The sequence below is a fragment of the Psammomys obesus genome, unplaced genomic scaffold (genome assembly GCF_907164565.1).
Source record: "Psammomys obesus unplaced genomic scaffold, mPsaObe1.curated_primary_1811, whole genome shotgun sequence".
NCBI lineage: Eukaryota > Metazoa > Chordata > Mammalia > Rodentia > Muridae > Psammomys > Psammomys obesus.
In genome coordinates, this window is record NW_026590405.1 from 5,333,756 (window position 1) to 5,356,550 (window position 22,795).

The 22,795-nt window shown below is 56.1% G+C and overlaps 1 protein-coding gene across 1 annotated transcript; it reads right to left on the reverse strand.

Moving 5' to 3' along the window:
* Window positions 1-6,924: 6,924 nt before the first annotated feature.
* Mapk13 (mitogen-activated protein kinase 13) lies at window positions 6,925-14,358 on the reverse strand. The gene is made up of 12 exons (XM_055607263.1): window positions 14,159-14,358; window positions 13,600-13,729; window positions 12,573-12,631; window positions 9,868-9,976; window positions 9,735-9,764; window positions 9,283-9,330; window positions 9,051-9,165; window positions 8,895-8,966; window positions 7,907-7,986; window positions 7,676-7,754; window positions 7,400-7,576; window positions 6,925-7,249 (listed from the first exon to the last, which is right to left on the reverse strand). The coding sequence occupies exons 1-12, from the start codon at window positions 14,275-14,277 to the stop codon at window positions 7,167-7,169; spliced, it is 1,101 nt and encodes a 366-aa protein (XP_055463238.1). The 5' UTR covers window positions 14,278-14,358; the 3' UTR covers window positions 6,925-7,166.
* Between the last annotated feature and the right edge of the window lie 8,437 nt (window positions 14,359-22,795).

Sequence of the window (22,795 nt, forward strand, 5' to 3'; positions counted from 1 at the left end):
TGAGATCAGCATCTGAAAGCCGAGCGCACAAGACCCTCCCCCAACAATCAACATTTTCCTCCCCAAGGTGCTTTTAGTCTGTGGAGGTTAGAGCAGAAACAGAGAAGCAACAGAGACTCATCACTCAGGGTAGGACAGGTGCTGGAAGGCACCACTCCCCACAGCACTCTTACTGTTGTAATTATGTTCTGTGTCTTTAATCTTTGTTCATTTGCCATCGACGTCTTCCAGATTCCAAGGATGTCTTCCTAAACCTCAGTAACGCTGACTGCAGAAAGCCAACCTTTGACTGTTGGGGTCTGGAATTCGCCAAAAGAACGACCCCAGACTTGAGAAGCATGCAGGCAACAAAGGGCGTTTGTTCTGCAGAAGTCCAGCATGCTGAGGCCACCCTCTTCCCAACATGGCTGCGGCCTCAGGGGGACTTAAGGGCGCCTTTTAAAGCCAGAGACGGGAATTCCTACTGTGGCTACTTGACCTCGATTGGGATGGGCTGGAGGCTGTGTGACTCTGGTCAGGACTTAGCTGCTTTTCAAACCTGTAATTAAGCAACCTGATCTTCCCCAGGCCAGATGTCTTGGCTGTTTCTGATTGTTTGCCCTTTTTCTGTGTGGTTTTTTTCCCCCTGTAACTCTTAGGAGGCCTGTTCTGTCTAGCAAGAAAATGAAGCCTATCGTGGAGTTGGTCAGGCTTATTTAGCCAGGCTGTCTCATGACCATGTCCTTATACAAAGGCTGGATCGCCCCTAGTCCCTGGCCCTGGATGCCATCCATTCCGTTAGCATGAGCGCCAAGGAAAGATCCATCTGACTGTGGCCCCTTTTCATCTGGAAGTAGGCAGAGGAGTTGCCAGCTTACGTCCCCAGGGAACTGGGTCCCAAATCACCGAGGAAGAAATGTCATGGCAAAAACAAGCCTTTGAGTTGAAAATCTTTTAAGATATTAGGGTGAAAAGATAAGCAAGGGCCAGGAGTGGTGGGGTGCACGTTTAATCCCAGCACTCTGGAGGCCATGGCAGGCCAGCCTGGTCTACACAGTGAGTCTGAGCTAGACCAGGGACACAGTGAGAAAGAAAAAAAAAAAAAAAAAGAGGTGGGTGTGGGTGTGAGGTAGCCGGCAAAGTGAAGAGAAGGAGAAGGAAACGTCACGCAGATAAACAGACCTGGAAGGGACAAGCCTGGCTGGTCACTGAGGGCCGGCAGAGCCCGCAAGAGGCCTTGACCACTCGACTCAGCGGCTTATCTGAACTTGACTCTTGGCGTCCGTTTTGAAGAGTCCTCAACTGGATTATTTTCCGGGTAGATCCTGCTTTGCTTCTCGTTTTGAGCACTTTCAGGGAAATGGGATTTAATCCTGGACGGAGGAATCTCAGCTGGTAATTTATTGAAACTGGCAGACTGTGCCCCCCTCCCCGCTTTAGACTTATTTATAGTAATTTGTGTGTTTGTATGTATGCGCACTATATATTTACCTGGCGCCCTCAGAGTTCAGAAGAGGGCACTGGAGTCCCTGGAACTAGAGTTATAGACAGCTGTGAGCCTGTGAGCCACCAGGGAGGTTCCAGGAACCGAACCTGGGTCTGCAAGAGCAGCCAGTGCTCTTAACTACTGAGCCATCTTTCCAGGCCCAGACTGCTCCCTCTTAAATTGGAAAAGGCTCACAAGAATTGTTTTATGTTTTTAGTTATACTTTCCTGTCAGGTGTTTAAATGTCAGTAATCAGAGATTACTGTTGTTGTTTTTAAACCTTTTCATTTACCTTGGCTTTGTGTCATTTCTCGTGAATGGGCGTGTTGCCTGTAGGTGTGTCTGTGCAGCTGTGCAGCGTGTGTGCACCTGGTGCCTGCAGAGGATGAGAGAGGGCGTCAGATCCCCCGGAACTGGGCTTACAGATGGCTATAAATCACACAGCAGGTACAGGAAATCGGACCCAGGTCCTCAGCAAGGTCAGTCCCGGCTCTTAACTGCTGCGTCATCCCTCCACCACCAAGAAACTTACATTCGAACAATAACTGGCTGAGATTAGAGAGCATTTAGTGACCTTGAACTGTGAACTGTCTTGTAGGCAGAAAGGCTAGAGGAAAGCGGATACAGAGAGCCAAGGTGTTGAGCCTGTGGCTTCGGGTTTTGTTACACCCTGTTCTAGCAGCCACCTATAAAGGGGCGAGCGAGGCTTTCTATCAGCCTTCAGCTGGTCCCTGGTCTCGTAACCCCGGGTTCTCTCTGTATAGCAGTCACCAGAGATCCTGCAGGCCATGCCGGTAAATGCTGGGCCATCCGGGAGCTGATCAGCAGTAGCCGTTCTTCTGGGCTGCAATGAGTGAGTTTATTAGGTGTGGGACCAGCAAAAAAGAACAGAGAGTCGCAGTCAGACGGCAAAGAAGCATCAAAGCAGGAGTACATACCTCTACAGGCACAAAAGAAAATGTTTCAAAACGAAAAAGAATTATTAAAAATACGTCATTTGTTTTGACTTCATGTGTATGGGTGTTTGCCCACACGTGTTTCTGTGCGGAAGCGCTCAGTGCCTGCGGAGGCCCGAAGAGAGCATCTGTTTCCCAGAACGGGAGGTGCAGATGGTTCTGAGGACCAAATCCGGGTCCTCTGGGAGAGCAGCCAGTGCTCCTAACCACTGCGCTGTCTCCGGCCGCTAAAATGGCTTGCTTTTTAGCTGTGCTCAAGGACCCTGCTAGCTTTTTGTTTTTGTTTGTTTCTTTGTTTTGTTTTTTAGTATTTTGTTTGTTTGTTTTTTGGTTTTGGTTTGCTGAGACAGGGTTTCTCTGTGTAGCCCTCGCTGTCCTGGACTCTCTTTGCAGACCAGGCTGTCCTTGAACCTATAGCGATCCTCCTGCCTCTGCCTCCAGTGTGCTGGGTCTAAAGGTTGCGTCACCACCTGGCTCCCTTGGCTGGCTTTTGATCCTGCCTGTGGCCCACCATGGGAGGCTGTTACCCAGGATCAGGACAGATCTTCCCTCTTCACTTAGACCCGTAGGGGACGCCCTGACAGGCACGTCCAGGAGTGTGTCTCCTAGGCGATGCCACGACCAGTCAGGTTGACAGGGTCAACCCTCACAGTGTTCTGCACGGTCTCTGCCACCCAGGAAGCATTCACTCCCACTACGTTTAGGCATCCTACCACAGTCCCCTGCTCCAGAGGCACTGGGGTCACTGGGGGCTCCTCAAAGACAGTGGCACTGTCCAGCCAGGCCTTAGGCCTTGGGTGACGTGAGTGCGGCCCAGGCTGTCTGAGGCGCACAGCCTGTACATCGTTACAGAGGACAAGCGCCTCCAATGTTTGCTTCTTCCTTGAAAGTCCCTTCTGCATCGTGTAAAGAAGCTTCTGCAACCTCAGAAGTGTTCCACGTGGTTGGGGAGATGGTTCTGTAGTAGGAGCACTTGCTGTGTAAGTGTGAGGACCTGAGTTCAAATCCTAGGACCCACATTAAAGGTCAGGCACGGTTGTATGTGCCTGTAACCCCAGCACTGGGGAACAGAGACAGGGAACACACACATACACCACCTCTCTCTCTGTCTCTGTGTCTCTCTGTCTCTGTCTCTGTCTCTCTCTCTCTCTCTCACACACACAGTCCATTGTTGAATGGAGATCAGGGTGACTCTGCACCGTTGTCAACTAGCTGTGCAGATGGCAGTTGTTCTAGCAACAAGCACAATGACCCTAAAGTGCAAGTACATTCACACTGGAAAATTTAGTGCCAAACAAGGAGCCCTCCAGCTCCTATGTGCTTATCTTATTTTATTTTATTTCCTAATTTATTTGGTTCTTTGAGAAAGTCTCTCAGCAAGTAGCCTTGGCTCCCCTGGAGCTCACTTTGTAGCCCAGGCTGGCTTTAAAATGACAGAGACCCGCCTGCCTCTGCCTCCTGAATGCTGGGATTAGAGTTGTGTGCCATCACTGCCTGGCTTGAAAAATTAAACCTTCAAAAACTGAAGTAAACATTTCAATTCTGAAGTAATCACAGACCCTTAGTATGTGGCAAAGATCATATGAACAGGGGCTCATGAACTCCCTGGGTATCCTGTTCTACTTTGTGGTACTGAGCCTCAGTGGCCTGCTGAGGTTGGGGGGGCGGTCCCCAGCTTCTTCCTTGATCCAGAGCCCGATGGAGACACAATCCTCAAGGGGAAAATCTCACTGCGGAGCAGAGGAAGGGTGGAAGGTGTGAGCCCCAGGGGCTGTCACAGACCGGAAGGGCACAGAGGCCAGGAGGTGTGTGTGTCGTGTGTCAGGGGAAGCCCTCCTTCTTGCACCGCAGTTGCAGTTGGGATCTCTCTGTGGTGACGGTTGTGTCATTTCCCCTCTCAGCTCAGCTCCAGCTCTGCACCGTGGCCACCATGCACATGCGCGCTGGCTTGGCTCTCACTCCCACACAGCAGCCCAGGGCCCCTCACAGCTGCCCCACAGACAGAGCCAGCGTCCACCCACCCAGTGCAAGCCAAGCAAGGTCTGGGATGAGAGGAGAGGAAAGGAAGGGTATAGTTGTTAGGGGACTGTCCTCGGCTCTGAATAAGGGTTTCTTGTCTCTGGGCTTGTTTTCTGAGTCACTGTCCTCCCAGGACAAAGCTCAGGTCACCCACCAAGCTCAGGGTCACGGGGCCTGCCAGCATTCACTTCACTCTTCCAGCTGGCCAACGAGGGACCCAGTGGCTAATCTTCAAGGCCATCAGGCCCTCTGGACTGTAGATCACCTCCCTGTTTGCTGGAGAAACAGCCTGGATTTGAGATGCAGGGATTTTTTTGTTTTGTTCTGAGGGGCCGCTGTTCTGGAGGGGAATCTGGGGTGCAGCTTGGGGCTGCCCCTCCTGCATTCCCCTGTGCTCTCTGTGGTCTGACCACAGGACTGGCTGAACAGAGAGACAGTCTGCGGGACTTAGGGACATCAATCATCTTCACTCGCTCACCCACAGGCGTCTGTGCCCAGCAGGGCTCACGGTGGCAGGGAAGAGGAGACTGAGGCACACACAGCTTCTGCTGGGGAGGGGGGTGGGTCCCCCACACTGGGCAGAGGCCTGGGTGGCGCTGTCAGGAGAAAATGGGTTCCTGTGGCTAAGCGTGTGCAGGCAGGTCTGGATTAAACATCAAACAGAACTCTGCTTACAGGGTGTGGTGTAGTCTGCACTCCAGTCACTCAGGAGGCAGAGGCAGGAGGATCTCGGAGTTTGAGGCTAACCTGGGCTACATATTGAGTTCCAGGCCAACCAGGGCTGCATAGAAAGACCCTGTCTCAATGGGCATGGCAGTGCACGCCTGTAATCCCAGCACTCGGGGAGTCAGAGGCAGGTGGATCTCTGTGAGTTTGAGGCCAGCCTGGTCTACATATCGAGTCCAGGAAAGCCAGGGCTACACAGAGAAACCCTGTGTCAAAAAACAAACAAATAAGACCTTGTCTCAAAATAAATACCTATTTTCTTCAGGATTTGCCGGAGCCTCTAAGCCAATAATGTACACAGTAAGCCTCATCGCTTGGCGCTCTGGCGTAAGGAATATGGAAGCAGGGACGTTGGCAGATCTGAGAAAATGACTGAGGCGAGAATGCCACAGTAAGAAGACTGAACCCCTTCCTTGGGGCCCAGACGGAGGCTCAGAGGGAGGGATTTGAAGTGAGGACCCCTGAGTCAGCCTTGCAACTCTAAGGTCAAGGTGACAGAGGGCTGGCTGCCAGTCAGTCCCCACCAAGGTCTGGTGTGACAACAGGGTTGCTCAAATGGGGAGGGGACAAAGCATGAACTCAACAAGCAGCAACAGTGCCGCAGAGGGTAGGCAGGCAGCCCTGGTAGGCTTAGCCAAACCCTGGTGCCAAGCCCCCACGGGTTCCAATCCCGCCTCCCCTCCTGTGGCATCTGACACCAGATTTCGAGGCTTCGGTTTTTGTTGTTTTCAAATAAGCTTTATTTTTCAGAGTGTTTTATGTTTACAGAAAGTATGGAGACTCCACAGACATTGCCCCTCACCCTCACCCCGGCTACTGCTTTGCATGAACACGGTACACCGGTTACACAGGGTGGCCTAACACTGATGCATTGTGGGTAACTTGCGTTCACCAGTTCACTTTGCTCTAAATGGCAGATTCTAACAAAATGCCTGATGTCATCAGAAGTCCTTCACAGCCCTAAGAGACTCCTGACCTTCTGGGGGAGTGGAGCCGCCCAGGAAAACTCTGGACTAAACCACACAGAGCAGCGCTCTTTTCTGCACGGCCCATGGCAGGCGGCCCAGGGAAGGGGAACTCAGACAGCAGTGAGTTCCAGTTTGGCCGCCTGATATGCTAAATGCCACTGCAATCAGGTCCCTCCCTTACTGGGTCTGCACTTGTGCTAATACAGCTTAGTCACTGTGGGGTCAGGGTGAGGGGTCGTTGGCATGTTCAGACCTGGAAATCTGCATTTTGACAAGTTCCTTTGGTACGTGTGATGCCAGATGTCAGAGACCCCCAGGCAGGGACCCAGACCAGGCTGCCAGGTGCCCTGCGTGTCTGGACTTGTTCTACCAGAGCAGAGGGAGGAATTAAGCCATCTCGGCCTGTCTGGCGATGAGATGCATCTTCCCAGCACAAAGCATTGTGGGACAGAGGTTCACCATCTTAGCCAAGAAAAGCCGGGGTCTGCCTGCTGCCACACTCATCTGCCAGCCCGCCGTCTTCCCAGGTTTTCCATTGCTTATCAGGCACCCAAAACACCTTGGCGGTACCAGCCCACCACCTAAAGCCCTGGGGCTCAGTGGCCTACCATCCCTGGCTCTCTAAGGGACGGAGGACAGAGTGACCAGGAGCGGCCACCTTTGCACCATCTGTAGCAAGCTGACTACTGTCCCCCCACCCCCCTTCATTAATTACATATATATATGTACATAAGTGTGTCTGAGTTCTTAGTGCCAGCCCTCTGGGAAGGAAAGGACCCCACAGCCAGGCAATGGCCCACACTTTGGTTTTAATACAGCCTGCTGTTATCACAGCTCCCCTCCCAGCCCCCCAACAGCAGGTTGGAATTCTGCACCCTCAGGGCCTGATCCCTAGGCCACTAGAAGAGAGTTCTCTCAGCTCAGAAGGCTACGTTCCCGTAATCCCGAGACGTAAGTGGTGATGTGTTGGTCCCGAGGTAGAGTGTGGTCCTGTCACGGCCTCCCGGGCCCCGCCGAGGTCGGGCCGGACGGTCACTGCAGCTTCATGCCGCTTCTTCGGCGAGAGTCCTTCCGGGCTATGGGGCTGAAGTTCTGGATCTCCTTGTAGATGTGTTCTGTGGAAGGCGTGTGCTTTAGGGCGGGGGGTGTGGGGGGGCCCACCCTGACAGTAGAGCCCCCACAGGAGACGGGCTGTGCCCGGGCACAGCTGTGCCACCTCAGGCTGCAAAGGAGGGCAGCTGGGGGAGGATGGGAGCATCTCTTACGTTTCCACTCGTCCACAGTGAGCTTCTCATGTTCTAAGGAATCATCAAGCGGCTGCTGGGCCTCCGTCTCCTCCTCGGGGTCCCGGAAGGGCTCAAAGAAGGGGTGAGCGAGCGCCTGGGCAGCGGTCAGGCGCTTGTCCACGTCCAGCTCCAGCATCCTGTCCAGCAGGTCTGCAGCTGCGGGGACATGACTGTGAACCCTGCTCCTGGCCTGCGACCAGGTGGCTCTGCAGGCACTCTGGCGTTTGAGGCGGGGGGGGGGGGGGCAGGACTCACCTTGGGGGCTGGCACGTGGGAAGAGCTGGGTGAAATCCTTCTTGGGGCTCTGGGGCAGAGACTGGATGTAGGATTTGGCCTAGGAGACAGAAGAGCGTACAATTCTTCAGGCTCTGGCCTGAGGGGGAGACATCATGACTGAAAGCCTGTCGGATGAGGACAGGATGAGGACGAGAGGGTCCGCCAGGGCAGAGGGACCCCCACGGAAAGGCGCCAGGCAGGACCACTCACCGCCTTGTCTTTCAGCTTCTGCACAAACTCAGCACCCGGCACCCCGGTCACCTTCAGAATCTGGGTCAGCTGGTCCAGGTCTTGGCAGCCAGTTAAGGCACAGCCTTGCTCTCCGAGGTGCTCTGGACCTGCCTGTCCCATCCCTAGTCTTGCTCTATCTAGCCAGCCTGGCAGATTCTCCTGGCTACAGCCCCACCTGACCATCGCCAGCTCTTGGGACAGTTGGAGCAGGTCCCTGGAGGATTTCCTGACAGCCCAGATGAGGAGAAGGCAGCTGAGGGCGGGCCTTTCCGAGACAACCCCCCAACTTACCCTCCCCTGCCCCCTCTTCATGGGCCACCCCATCTCTCCACCTGTCTGGCCCATGAAGGCTTCTATCTGCTTATGACTGATTTCCTAACGGAGGTGGGGATGGGGCAGAGGGACTCGTTTTTTTATTTGTTTTGTTTTAATCATTTGATTATCTGCATTTTTCAAACCATTCTAGGGGGCTGGAGAGCACTTGGCTGCTTTTCCAGAGGACCGGAGTTCAGCTCCCAGCACCCATGTTTGGTGCCTTTTATAAACCTGCTAACTCCAGCTCCGGGGATTCTGACCTCCCAGGGTACCTGCACACACATACACATAAATAAAAATAAACCTTTGAAAACAAGGGTTGCTTAGCAAGCATGGAATCCTGGGTTCTGGCCCCAGCACGGTGACACCACGCGCCTGTGACCCTGGCACTTGGGAGGTGGCGGGAAGGGAAAGCAGCAGTTCAAGGTCAGCTTTGGCTCCATACCCTGAAGTGTCGAGTGTGGTGGCGCTGCACCCCTTAAATCCCAGCACTCTGGAGGCAGAGACCAGCTCCAGCTACATAGCACGTTCTAGGCCAGCCAGGGCTATTGTCTGAAGGGCAAAACAAAATAAGACAAACAATTCTTCAGGGGTCCCGTTTGGCTGCTGAGGGAACCGGTGCCCGGACAGATCTGCTTCCAGCAAAGGATACAGTCCTTCCCCTTGAACAGAGTCTTTCCGGTCAGCATCTCCGCCATGATGCAGCCAACGGACCAGATGTCCACTGCCAGGAGGGGGGGGTGTTATCTGGACGCTTGCCGGTCTGTGGGGACGTCGGCGGGGCCTCCCTGGGAAGCCGCCCACTCACCTGTCTGGTTGTAATGCATCCAGCTGAGAATCACCTCGGGGGCCCTGTACCAGCGGGTCACCACGTAGCCAGTCATCTCGGGGTCCGCATGCCGCGCCAGCCCGAAGTCCAGGATCTACGGCTCAAGGGACACAGGGAGAACCAGCTGGCTGGGGAGAGGGGCTCCGAGGGACCCAGAATTCCACCCACCTCCCCGTCCCATCCGTGGCGGAGCTGCTGTGACCCCACTCACCTTCAGCTCACAGTCTTCGTTCACCGCCAGGTTGCCAGGCTTCAGGTCCTGGGAGGGAGGACAGAGAGGGAGGATCACGCTGAAGCAGGGCCAGCAGGTCCTCTCGGATCAAAGGCAGGCGCGGGCGGGCACACACGCACACACCCAAAACCCATTTCCCATGATACACTGCAACAGCTGGTGCACCGCTCAACTTCCCCTCCAGGCCTCAGTTTCCTCAGGTGTAAGATGACACTGGACTCCTACATTCTTTTCCACCAGTTAGAGCCTGAAGTGCCAGTTGGGGGGGGCAACACAGCCATTCTGCGGTGCTCACCTCAAGGCCGAACAGTCCCCGGCCCATGCTCCCTAGAACCGTGGCTCTCCCTGCTGCTCCCAATTCCTTGGCCAACAGAGCACCTCGTTCCTACTCCCCCACCACAGCCCGGAACCCTGGCAGAGACTGCACTCACCCTGTGGACAACACCGGCAGAGTGGATGTACTGAAGGGGGGAGAGAGAGAAAGAGGAGAGAACGGTGGTGAAGGCAAGGCAGCAGCTTCCACACCCTCGCCACGCCCCCTCCCCGCCTCCCTCCCTCACCTACCTTTAGACCTTTAAGCATCTGGTATACCAGGCACTGGACCTTGTCCTCACTGAACTCCATCCCCATGAGCTTCTGCAGGTCTGTCTGCATGAAGGGCATCACCAGGTAGCTGGAAGACAGGAGGCCTTTTAGCTCCCAGACTCCTGAGAAGCTCAAGTGTGACCTGGGGGGGGGGGCAGAAGGAGGGCACGACAGGCGCCTCGGAGGCGACACCGGGCAGGAAGTGTGGGGTGTGAGAGTTTATGCCTGTCATCCCAACACCTGGAGGGCTACAACGGACTCTGAATGTAAGGTCCAGCCTGGGTAACACAGTGAGTAGCAGAGCGGGCTTGTCTACACAACACCACCTTGTCTTGAAAAAAACAAGCAAGAACAACAACAGAAACCAGGGCTGGAGAGGTGGCTCGGCCGAAGAAAAGAACACTTACTGTTCTTTCAGAGGACCTGGGTTCAGATCATGGCCTCCTTATCAGGACGCTCACAACCACCCGTAACTCCAGTTCTGGGAGCTGATGCCCTTTTCTGGCCCCTGTGGGGGACTGGACTGCATGTGTGTGGTGCACATAAACTCAGGCAGGGTGCGCGCCCACGCACGCGCGCACACACACACACACACACACACACACACACACCCCTACCAACAATCATAAGAAAAACAAACGAGGCAGATAGGACCCAAGGAACAACATCCGAGGCTGACCTCTGACCTCAGATCCACACACATCAACGCACATGTACCTTTACACACCCCTGCAGTCCATACACAGGCACACATAACCCCAAACAAGGAAGAAGATTCGTGAAGAAGCAGCAGCGCCCAGCCTGGGCTCCTGGCATCGCTGCCACACAAACCTGGCTGGCAGAGCTCAGGGTGGATGCTGGCATTGGCGCATGCTCAGCAAAGCCACTTGTCTGTGCTCCCACAAAGGTACCCGGGCTCTGCCCTCTTCCACGCCTACAGCAGAGCAGCTGGGGCGGGGGTGGGGTGGGGTGGGGTGACGCCCAGCGGGCTCTGGCTCCGCTTACTGCAAGGTGCCTGCCTTCCCAGTAAAGAAGCAGGAAGCAATCCTCAGAGAGTGCAGGAAGAGGGGGCCTGTCCTATTAGGCACTCGAGTGGGGCTTGGTGGCAGGTCAAGGTCAGGACTGTGACTCAGGGGGGTAAGAGCCAAGTTCAGAACACAAGGTGTGTGCAGAGCACATGTGCGCGCACACAAACACACACAACTTTTTTGTTTTGAGACAGGGTCTCATTAGGTGGGCCTGCCCGGGCTGGAACTCACAGGGCTGCCCCTGCCTCCTGACAGCTGGGATTGCAGGCTTACAGCAGGCGCTGTGTGCGTTGCTTCTTTAGGCTCTTGCTCGGGACTGTAGGGGCCACTCAGCGGTCGGGAGCACTTGTTGCTCTTCAAAAGAACCCAGGTTCAATTCCCAGCACCCACATCAGGCAACCCATGGCGTCTGTGACAGGGGCTCTTGCCGAGTGTCCTCCCTGAGTGCCAGTGTGCTCCCTCACGCACCTGGCACCCCTCCTCTCTCTCTGGTTTTCATCTGCTCACCCTCCATAACTTCCGGCAAGCCTGGACTGTGGACCAACATCATCATTTGACCTGCCCCAGGCCTCAGCCATCACCTCCGGAGGTGAGTCTAGCCTGATCGACAGCCATGGTCTCCCCTCTTTCGGTTTCACATGCTCCGAAGGTGGAGTTCATTATCTTTTCCTCGAGGTCTGTTCTTCCTCCGTGGCTTCCAGGTAGGGACTGGGTCGCCTGTGCCAACCTCCCCCAGCCACCATGTCCAAACAGATGCCCCGGCTCTTGCCGGCACAGTCCGAGTGGTCTGCCATCAGACTTCCACTCCGTAACGGAGACTGACTGCATCACTGTAGCGTAGTTGGGGTCCTCAACACTGGCTTCTCCCAGGAGCTCCCTGCTCCTTTCTCATAGCTGTTGCCTGGGCCCCCCAAATCTGACGTGCGGGATCAACACCTCCAGGACTGGGGGGCTGGGGTGTGCGTGTGACAGCTGGCGGCATGCTTGCCCAGTGAGCACACAACCCTGAAGTCAGTGACCAGCACCAACTCTTGAAATCAGGATCAGAAGTTCAGGGTCATCCCTGGCTACATAGGTAGTTGAGGGCCAGCCTGTGATACAACAGAGATCCCGTCTAAATGCAGCACAAGACACCAAAGCTCTCCCACAACCTCCGTGGCACCGAGGTAGGATGAGAAGCTTGACAGAAGCCACTTCTGGCTGCCGCTCACACCCTGAATTCTCACCATCACCCAGTCTCCCTCACCCAGGCCCCGGCCAGAAAACCTGACACTCTGTAACTAAACTTTCTGCTTGTTTGTAACAGCCAAACTGCCTTAGTCAGATTGTCCAGAGCAGCTTGATCCTCACTTCCTGCTAGGAAAACCCCCTTAGGTATCACCAGGTTCAGGGTCACACCTGGGGCCAGGGATTGGGGCGCAGAGGCAGCACACACCCTGTGAGAGCCAGCGGTCTTAACACGTTCAGGAGCTGGGGGGAGGGGGCAGGTTCCCCGCAGTCCTTCCACCCAAAGCTGAGGCACTACTCCAGAGAGCACGGTCTGTGAGAACCGCTAGAGGGACCCCCTTTCCCCCAAATGCTGGAAGCTACCCTCCCCCAAAGTAGTCCCAAGCTGCAGTGAAGATCTGCCAATGCCCCAAACCCAGCCCAACTCACAAATCATGGAAGTTCCGCAGGGAAGAGGCCGGGGTGAAGACGTCCAGGAGCCCGATGACCTGGGGGAAGGGGTCACCATGGAGGCTGGGCTGCCACCACCACCCAGGTCCCCCTCCAAGACAGAAGGTGGCCCCAATGGCAAGAACAATGACAGAGAGTCAGGCTGAGAACAAGGTAAGCCCACGGCTCCCAAATTTGGGGTGCGGGGTGAATGGCCCCACTCCCAGCTAACACATCTTGAGAGAAAAGGAGTGGAGGATGAAAGGCCTTCCTGCCTCCAGGACCTCGGGGACCCTGGACCTCCAGTCCAGCCTTGAGCCTATCAGACAGCCCCGTGCCCAGCTACGTCTGTCAGTCTGCCCTCGCCGGCTGGTTCAGAGCAGAGCCAAGCCCCTCCAGCTCACAGCTGCAGGCCACTGAAGAGACCTTGGCCGTACAAGGTCTCACATCAGATTCTGAAATGGATCCCAGCCCTCCCAGCTGGTCCAGAGCCAGGTCATTGGCTGTTTCCATCAGACAGGGCAGTCAAATGGTCAGGCCCTAGGCTGCCTTTACTTCCACACCTCAGCTCTGCCACTGATGAACTGCACAAGTCGGGGGAAAACAAAACAAAACAAAACCTTTCCGTGCCTCAGTTTCCTCATCTGTGCCACGGCTGGCATGTGTTACCGAGAGGATTATGTAAGTCAGCCGTCCCCGGCCTACATTGATTACTCAGGAAGTATTTGCTGTCAGTCTTGGGGCCCCGGAAGGGAGACAGCATTAACTCAAGTGCCCAGGCGCAGCAGAACGGGGGTTCTCCCAGTGGCAATCCCAAAGCTCCTCTGCGCCTGCTCCCTCCTCCCAGTCGAGATAAGGCTATGTTTTTTTCTGGGAAATGAACCGGGCAGGCCCTGGCACCGAGGAGCTGGGCAGAGGGTGGGGCAAGGGAGAGTCCCCTGGCCCCGCACCCCAGCAGGCCGCTTCCTGGGGGCCTTTCCCCCTGCCCTCGGATCCCCAACACGTCCACGCCCCTGCCGCAGCCTACGTTCTCATGGTGCATGTGCTTCAGCAGCAGGAGCTCGCGGTAGGCTCGCTTGGCGAAGATCTCCGACTGGAAGGGCCGGCTCAGCTTCTTGATGGCCACCTTCTCCCCCGTCCGCTTGTCAGTGGCCGAGCTGCGGGGTCACGGGCAGGTGAGGGGGAGGGGCGGCGCAAGAGCCCCAACTCCTGCCCCTCCCCGCCCCTCCTGCCCGGTCCTAGGCCACCCCGCTCCGTGCGTATTCGCCATGCTGGCTGGAGACCTGGAATTTGGGGGCCAGCAGAGTGCGTGCGTGTCGTGGGGAGATGGGGGGAGACACCCGGAAAGGGGCAGAGCAGGCCGGGAGTCCCTGCTCTGCCATTTGGCAAGTTCCCCTCTTTGGAACCTCCTCCGCGACCGCAGGGAGTCGTCCCTCCCGCGAACTCCGAGGTCCCTTAAAAGTTACAGCCTCGGAGAGCCAGACTGGGCGGCGACTCAACCCACCGGGGGCCCCACTGCCCCGGCTGAGCTCGGGGAGGCTGCCAGGGGGGGGGCCCGCGCGACTCCCGAGTCCCCCGGGTCTCACCACACCGCGCCATAGGCCCCGCTGCCGACGTGCGCGGGCGCCAGGTAGGTCTTGGGGAGCTCCCAGGCCGTCTTGTTGATGTCCTGCTTGTAGAAGCCCCTCTTCCGGGTGAGGCTCATCCCGCACCCCGTGGTGGCGGCGGCTGCGGTGGCTGCCCGCGGGCTCCGGGCCGGGGTGTCCCGCCGAGGTCCCCGCCCGCCCCTCGCCCGCTCCGCCCCCCCGGGGGACGGCGCACCTGCCGCCTCGCCCAGGTGCGTCCCCGGCCCGGCCCGACCCGCCCACCCGCCGCCCGCGCTCCGGGCTCCGCCCATCCCGGGCCGAGGCCGCGGGCCCCGCCGGCCACCTGCTGCAGGTGCGGGGTGGCCAGCGGGAAGGGGTGTCCCGTGAGGCCGCCTGGACCCTTCCAGCCCTGCAGGAAGAGCCAGCGGGGCGGGGGCTGGCGGGGAGGACGGCGGCGGGGGCTGGTGGTGGTGGTGCGGAGTTGATGGTTGGAGAAGTAAGACCTCACAGATGCGAGGCCTGGTCTGTACTCCATACACAGGGGACGTAGAGGCAGGAGAATTGCTATGAGTCCAGTTCAGGACATAGTAAATTCAAGGGCGAGACCCTGAGAAAGAAGGAAGAGAGGGAGGGAGAGAAGGAGTGGGGAGAGAATAGAGACAGAATGAGGAACTAGGAAGGGAGGAAGGGAGGGAGGAAGAGGAAACAGCGTCACCCTTGGCTACAAAACAAGTTAGAGGCCAGCATGGGTTACACAGCACGACCCTGACTCAAAACTACTTTAAAGATGCAGAGATTGTTCAGCAGCGAACAGCCTGTACTGCTCGCTCCTGAAGAGGCCCTGAGTTCGGCTCCCAGTACCTAGGCCATCATATACATAGTTAAAAAATAAAAAGGGGGGGGGGCATGGTGGCACGAATCTTTAATTCCAGCATTCAGGAGGCGGAGACAGGTGGATCTCTAAATTTGAGGCCAGCCTGGTTCTACAGAGTGAGTTCCAGGACAGCCAAGGCTACACAGAGAAACCCTGCCTCAACCCCCCCCCTTGGGGTCCCCTCCCCCCAAGGAGAACAAAACCAAAAACCCGCCACCGAAACGTGAAGGTTGTGGCAATTCATGGGGTTCTAAATGAGCTCCCGTGGCACCCCTCCCACTTCTTTTCTTTCTAAAAAAAATCATGACTCCCAGATCCTAAGGTTCATTCTCCCTGTTTTAAAATCTGAAACAAAATCCAGACGTCAAATTATTCTTCCCATGAAAGGTTCCGTGTCTTACACACAGAGTCAAGAGCAGCTAATTCTACAGTCCCCGGTGACCACAAGATTTAAATCCCCAGGGGAGTCTGTTTTTGATGGTTTGTGAGGCAAACCATCTCACTTCGAGCCTTAACTGGCCTGGAACTTGCTAGGTAGACCAGGCTGGTCTCTAACTCATAGATATTCCCCTGCCTCTGGCTCCAAAGTAAATTTCCAGTTCTGGGTAGAGGCTTTTGTTTGATTTTGCTAAGGCCACAGAATGGCCCTCTTTTGTGTGCTCCCGGCGAGACTTGGTTCTCCGACTCAATCCTGGCGTTCTGGGGCTTGTGCATGCCTGGGTGTGTCCACACCCGGTCCCTGGCTTCCCTGCGGAAGGAGTGGAGTCAGCCTGCTTTTGTCGGAGGAGGGAGGCTTACAGGAGAGCCAGCAGCCGGACGGGTGACCCCATCAAGCTGTCCGAGGACCCCAAACTTTGCCCAGCTGATTCTCCCACGCAGGCTGCACTCCGTTTGTGGGGAACGGCCCCACAGACATGCTTAACACGTGCTGTGGCTGGGCGCATCTGTCTTATTCATCTCAAGGACGTATGAAAGAATGCGTAAAAGTGAGAGATAAACATGCGGGCTTGCCATGCGCCTGCCTTTGGCATGCCTTACGTATTCCACTCCAGGGCAGAGAAGGCTGGTGAATCAGGCTGAGCATCCTCACCAGAGAGGTGACACACGGGCACAGAGGAGGTAAGTAATTAGCCAAAGGTCACAAGGCTGGAGAAGGGCAGAGCTGGGTGAGTGGCTGGCATGGTGGAGCCGGGAGCCCAGGCGCTTGGCAGCAAGGCTCAGTGGTGTCTCCAAAGCGCCCGGGATGGTTGTAAGGATGTGGCTCCCTCAGCTCAGCCCACTCCCACCCCGTCTGTTTTGCTGGTCCTGACAGCCCAACGAAGACAAAGGAAGTGCCCACAGTAGGAGTTTGGGACCCTTTGGGTTGGTGTTTCTGTGGTTTAGGCAACCCTGTTTCTAGAAGCCAGATTCCAGGGCCCCCGACTTGTGGTATCCTTCTGGGTTGAGAGAAGAAAAGGGGCTCGGGTCTCTGCCGTGGGTAGAGCTGAGCCCAGAAAGGTAACCCAGGAGCGCCACCCCCTAGCACAGGTGGCCACTCTGGACTCCTCTTGAGCAAGGGTCAGGAAGTGACTCAAGCCTTAGACTCAGCTGACAATGACCCTCACCTTGAGCCTTGCTGGGCTTGGGTTTACTCAGCAGCCTGGCAGCCTTGGAGGGAACTGCCTTCAATCCAGTGAAGGGAGTCACTAGGGGAAGGAGGGGGAGGAGGAGGGAGGGGAGGAGGCCTAGAAAAGAGGAGGAAGAGTAGAGCAGGAGGGAGAGAAGGAGGATCAAGAGGAGAGAGGGGTGGGAGGGGAGGAAGACTAAAAAGAGAGGAAGAGGGAGGGGGAGGAGGAGAAAAGGAAGGAGAAAAAGGAAAGGAGGAGGACCAGGAAGAGAAGAGGATGGTTGGAAGAGGAAGAGGTAGGGGAGAGGAGGAGGGAAGGAAGGAGGATTAGGAGGAGGGGGGGAGAGAAGGGTCACCAAGTTTATCATGGTTAGCTGGACTCTTCGCCCCAGCTCCAAGGACCTCAGCCCCCCTCAGGCACTGACTCTCTGTAGTACTGTGGAGGCAGAGAGTCGGGAATCAACTTTGGGAGGACATCTGAATTCCCAGCCCTGGTGCTGCCCTCTGTGTGACTCCAGAACAAAGTCCTCGCACACTTTTAGCCTGAGTGTCCTTGTAAAACAGAGGTGACACATACAAGCAGGCAGAAGTTCCTTTCTTGTGAGGTCGTTCAGACAAATGCACCTTTCCCTCCCACATTTGAAAAGATTTTAAAGCTGGCAATCCCAGCTCTTAGGGACACAGAGGCAAGCAGCTCTCTGTGAGTTCGAGGCCAGCCTGGTCTACAGAGTGAGTCCAGGACAGCCCAGGCTACACAGAGAGACCCTATCTCAAAAAGAAAAAAAAAAGAAAAAAGAAAAGAAAGAAGAAAAAAAATATTAAATATACATTAAACATTTTTAAGAGGTTTATTTCTTTTTATTTGATGTGTGTGAGAGTTTTGCCTGGTGCCCACGGAGGCCGGAAGAGACCTTTGGATCCCCAGAGCTGGAATTACAGGTAGTGATGAGCCACCATGAGCAGGCCAGGAACCAAACTCAGGTCCTCTGCGAGGGCAGCTGGTGCTCTCAAGCGCCAGGACATCCCTCTTGCTCCCTTTTGAAAAATTATGTGTATGTGGGTATGTGCTGAGTGTGAGTACCCTGGAGGCCAGAAGGGGACCTCTGACCCCGGATCTGGAGTGACAGACACCAAGAGCGGCCTAAGGTGGATGCCAAGGCCCTGGCTCCCGTCCAGGTCCCCTCCAAGTGCTGGGCCGTCCCTCAGCCCCACTCTGAATTTCTGTATTCATTATTGTAGGGTGTGCACGTGTGAGCAGAGGACAAGTCATGGGGCCTCGTCGTCTCCCTCCGCCCTGCTGAGGAGGGCTCTCTCTTGCTTCTGTTGCTCTTGTACTCCAGGCTGGCTGCCGCACAGGCTTCTGGGTGATCTCACTGTGTTAAGATTATTGATACGAGTCACTGCACCTGGCAGCTTTTAAGAGACATTTATTTATGTATGTGTGCGTGTGTGCGTGTGTGTGTGTGTGAATGCCACACGTGCGTAGGGGGGGCCTTGGGGGTGAGAAGAGGACCCTGACTCCTCCCCGGGGGAGTTGGAGCCACAGGTGAGTGTGGGCTGTGAAAGCGCTGATGACCCAGGCCCTCTGTAGGAACAGCCAGCACCCTTGACCTGGCACCTCCCTGCCCCTCTCCCCCCCAGCCTGGAAGAGCTCAGGTCCTGCGCAGCAGGTGGTCTCCTGGCCTCCATGTTTCTTCCCACTTTGAAACAGCCAGTGTTTGATTTTACTTGGGCTCTTTATGTTAGCGTAAAGAGTGGTGGGTTTCCTGACATCATTTCAAGCATAGTAAGTTCTTGTTGAGTCTTCTCTTCATCCCCACCTTCCCGCTCTGTCTTGTAGTCCCCACTTCCCTCTCCTACCCTTCTGCTCTCCATCAGGGCGTTCTGCTCTCTGTTTCCCTAAGATCTCTCCTTCCGCTCTCCCACGAGCCCCTTTCCTGAAGTTCCACAACCCCCCCCCAACAGACACATACACATTATATACAACTTTGAATGTGGGCCCTCAGTTAGAGAAATGTATGGTGTTTGTATTTCTGGGTCTGCCTCCTTCTGTTAGCGCAACAACCTCCAGCTCTGTCTGTCGTCCCTCGAATGTCATGACTCCGGTCCCCTTTGTGGCTGCATGAAATTCCGCCGTGCGTATGCAGCTCGTTTTCTGTACCGTTCATCCGTGGCTGGACCGTAGGATGGGTCCGTTTCCTGGCTGCTGTGGATAGAGTGGGAGCGAACACGGATGCTCAGGTGTCTCCGAGGTGTGCGGTCCTCAGGGGACGCAGATGTCTTATTTTTAACTTTATTTGTTTGTTTATTTTTAAGACAGGGCGGGGGGGGGGGGGTCTTGCCATGTAGTCCTTGCTAGCCCAGGATTCTCCAAGTAGACAGCTTGTTACAGCACAAGGTGAGTGTTGTCCAGTTGCCCGGCTGAGGGTCAGGGGTGTGGGGGGAGGCCTGCCACCTCCAGCGCCAATCAAGAGCATCATCTACCCGCCCCGCCCCCACCTCACCTGGACACACTGGGTTCTCACGCCAAGCCAATCCGGTAGGACGTTCGCTGCTCTGGACAGGCTGAACTGGTCCCTCCTTGGGGAGACAGAGCATATACCTTCTGAGGGCAGGCGGTTAAGGTTTGGACCAGGTTAGGTGATTACAGGTTGGCAGAAGCCAGCTCTCTCCCTAGAGACTAAAATCGACAGAGACGCTGTGAGAGGTGCTGAGCTTGGTGCCTGGTGCACAGTAAGTACCCATCAGCTGCCCCGCCAGCGGCTGCGGCTCTGTCCAGCCCTCTGGCTCCCCAATGTTGAGTGGGCTCCTAACAGCTCCAACTCACAACCAATATGCGTGACACGCAAGCGTGAGGACCTGGCTCCGGCAGAGAGAAGCCAGGAGTGGAGGCGCCCACCTGAGGCCCCAGCACTGAGGAGGCAGGGACCGGAGCTTCTCTGGGGCTTGCTGGCCCGCCAGTGTAGCCAGGCTCCGGAGTTCCGGGTCCTGTGAGAGACCCTGTTGAGAAATAAGGCTCCACACAGTGGGAGACGGAAGCAACTCCCAAAAGTTGTCCTCTGGCCTCTCAAGTGCATCTTCCCCACAGACAGACAGACAGACATAAATAAAGGGGATTTTGTTTGTTAGGTTTAGTTTTGGAGACAGGGTTTCTCTGTGTAGCCCTGTCTGTCCTGGAACTCACTCTGTAGACCAGGCTGTCCTGGAACTCAGGCAGACGCCCTGCTTCTGCTTCCCAAGCGCGTGCGCCACCGCCCGCCCGGCTGATCTAAACCTATCTCCAGCAGGCTAGAGGGCTGGCTCGGCCGCTGGTCACTTTCCGCCCTTGTAGAGGACCCGGGTTCGACCCTTAGCACCCACACCAAACAGCTCTCGGCGATCTCAGCCCCGGCGGGCGGATCTCTGTGCGTCCCAGCCTGCTCTACGGAGTTCCAGGACAGCCAGGGCTACACAGAGAAAACCCCCCCTCAAAAGAAAAAAGGTAGAGATGAGCTGACTTCTGGCCGCCACACGTGGGTAAACATCCGTGTGCACACACAAACCCTTAAAAAAAAATCCCACTAGTTTTTTGAGGGTCTGTTTTGTGGTGGGGCTGATCCGGGTGCGGAAATAAAACATTCCAGAGGGGGAAGAGATGGAAATCAAGCAATCAGCCGTGGTGTGAAATCGTTGATCTTTACCAACCCCGCCGCTTGGCCCAGGGCGTGGAGCAGGGTGAAGAAAATGCGGCCCTGCCCCGCCTGCTTGGCTGTGGCGCCCCCTGGTGGCCGAAGGCGGTAAGGACCGCTCGGCTCCTCTGGGCAGGCCCAGGCCTGGGAAGAGGTGTTCTCAGCCAGGTCTAACCTCGATTGTCAATGTTACCAGCTTCGTCCGTCCCCTGTGAAATGTTCACCTTCACCATTAGGCAGTGACTGTGGGTGTCTAAACGCCGTCCTTGTCACTGCTGGTCCCAGGCACCCTGCCTCTTCCCCGTGGCTGCTCAGTAAATAATTCTTTTTTACAGGCAGGGGTGTTTTTTGTACACCGCCGTGTGTGCGGTACCTGAAGAGACCAGGAGGGGGAGTGAGAGCGAGAGCATGGAGTTACAGGAGGTTTCGGGTGCTGGGAACTGAACCAGCGCCTTGGAAAAGAGCAGCCAGGGCTCCTAACTGCTGAGCCAGCTCTCCAGCCCTTCAGTAAATTCCTGGTGCGTGAATGACCGCAGGTGACTCTGGCTTTCTGGGTTCAAGGCGGAAGGAGGGGAGTGCCCTTTGAAGACCCAGATGATTGGATGGAAGGCAGTAGTAGTGCGAGTGTGTGTTTGGAATCTGTCCAGAGGTGAAATCTACAGTGGCTTTGATCTGTCCTGGCATTTGCTCATTATTTATATATTTATTTTGTTTTTTCAAGACAGGGTTTCTCTGTGTAGCCTTGGATGTCTTGGACTCACTCTGTAGACCAGGCTGGCCTCGAACTCACAGAGACCTGCCTGCCTCTGCCTCCTGAGTGCCTGAGCTACTTGGTGAGACTGAAGCAGGCTGGGTGATGCTGCAGGACCATCTCAAAAACCAGCCAATAGGAGTTGGGTGGTGGTGGCTCAGTGGTTATCACACCCAAGCATGGGGGATGGACTTGGGCTCTCCTGGGCTCACGTGAAATGTCACGTGGACACGGCAGCCCTCGGGATTCCAGCTTCGGAGAGCGGAGCCGCGCCACCTCTAGAGCAAGCAGGAAGGGGACGGAGACTAGGCATCTCAGCCAGCTCTGAGGTGGATCCTGACGTCAGACATCCGCTTTGGACCTTCACACGCACATGGTGCCCTGGTACAAGCAACACACACACACACACACACACACACACACATACACACAAACACACACGTCGATGAAAATGAGAAGGAGAAAAATGGGTGGCATCTTGATTGACAGGCGGTAGCCCCTCCCTCCTAGCATCTTCCGCCCTCGCCCTCCCCCCCTCCCCCCAGCTCTGGGCCCCGGACGGAGGTGCCCTGGGGAGCAGCCTAGCCCAGCCTGACTGGTGACACCCACCTCTAATTTCCCAGGCGCCCAGGGCGAGCCCCCATGGTCACTCGTACTCACGGAGGAGGCCTTGCCTTTCCCAGAGTCCCTGGCGCGCGCACCCCCCACCTCCTCCTCGCTCAGCGTGGCCGCTCCTTGGCTGTCACCACACCTGCTGCTCCAGCCTGTCTGCACTGTCCTTCCTTGGCTTTGCTGAGGTTGGGACGCCCTGGGCTCCCCCAGCCTGGCTCAAACAGCTTCCTGGCGTGGCCTCTAGAGCCTTCATGTAGCTTCCCTGTCCTCCGACTCCTGGGGGTCGGGGGGTCAATAAAAAAGAATGACCTTTGAAAAGGTAGGTTTTTAGCCTATGTTGTAGGTTTTTGGAGGGCGGAAGTGGCTCTTTGTCTCTGAGCTGTTGACTCAGAGTTGGCTGGTGCCTGTGGAGACCCTGAGGGTGTGGGAACAGGTGTGACAGAGCATGTCCTCGAGCAGCTCTGCCCTACAGCCGAGCAGGGACCCTGCAGGAAGGAGCGTGTTCCCGCCTTCCACCCAGTGGGGCCCAGGGATTGAACTCACTCCTCAGGCTTAGCAGCAATCCACTCGCTGAGCCATCTTGCTGGTCCCGTTTTTCTCTCGATTGTGAGAGCTGCCTTATGGAGTTCCTGGCTCCTGGGCCATCACTGTACACTGGCTCAGACGTTTAGCCCAGTCGGCAGCTCCTACCCTCCCCCTCTATGCCAGGGTCACCCTGAGGGTGAGAGTTTACGGTTTGCAGACACTGCCATAGTCCCGGCACAGATCAGAGGGGGCAAAGAATTTTTATTAGTGCGTGGGGGTGTTCGGAGGACAGGCTCTTGGGAATCCGCCCTCTTTCCACCATGTGGGTTCTTCTAGGCTTCAGTCAGTTGTTGTTAGGGTTGGCAGCAAGCTCCCTCACCCACTGAGCCGTTTCTTCCGCCCTGACCATTCAGTGTGTGTTTCACATCGTGTCTGTGTTGGCCAGGCTGGCCCCAAACACCTGATCCTCCTTCGTTAGCCTCCCAACCGCTGCAATGATGTGTCCGGAGCCCCCGGAGGTGACAGCACCTTCCTGTTGGTACACTCCAGGACAGTCACACTGGCGCAGGACGGCAGGCGTGGCTCCCAGCGGCAAGCAGCC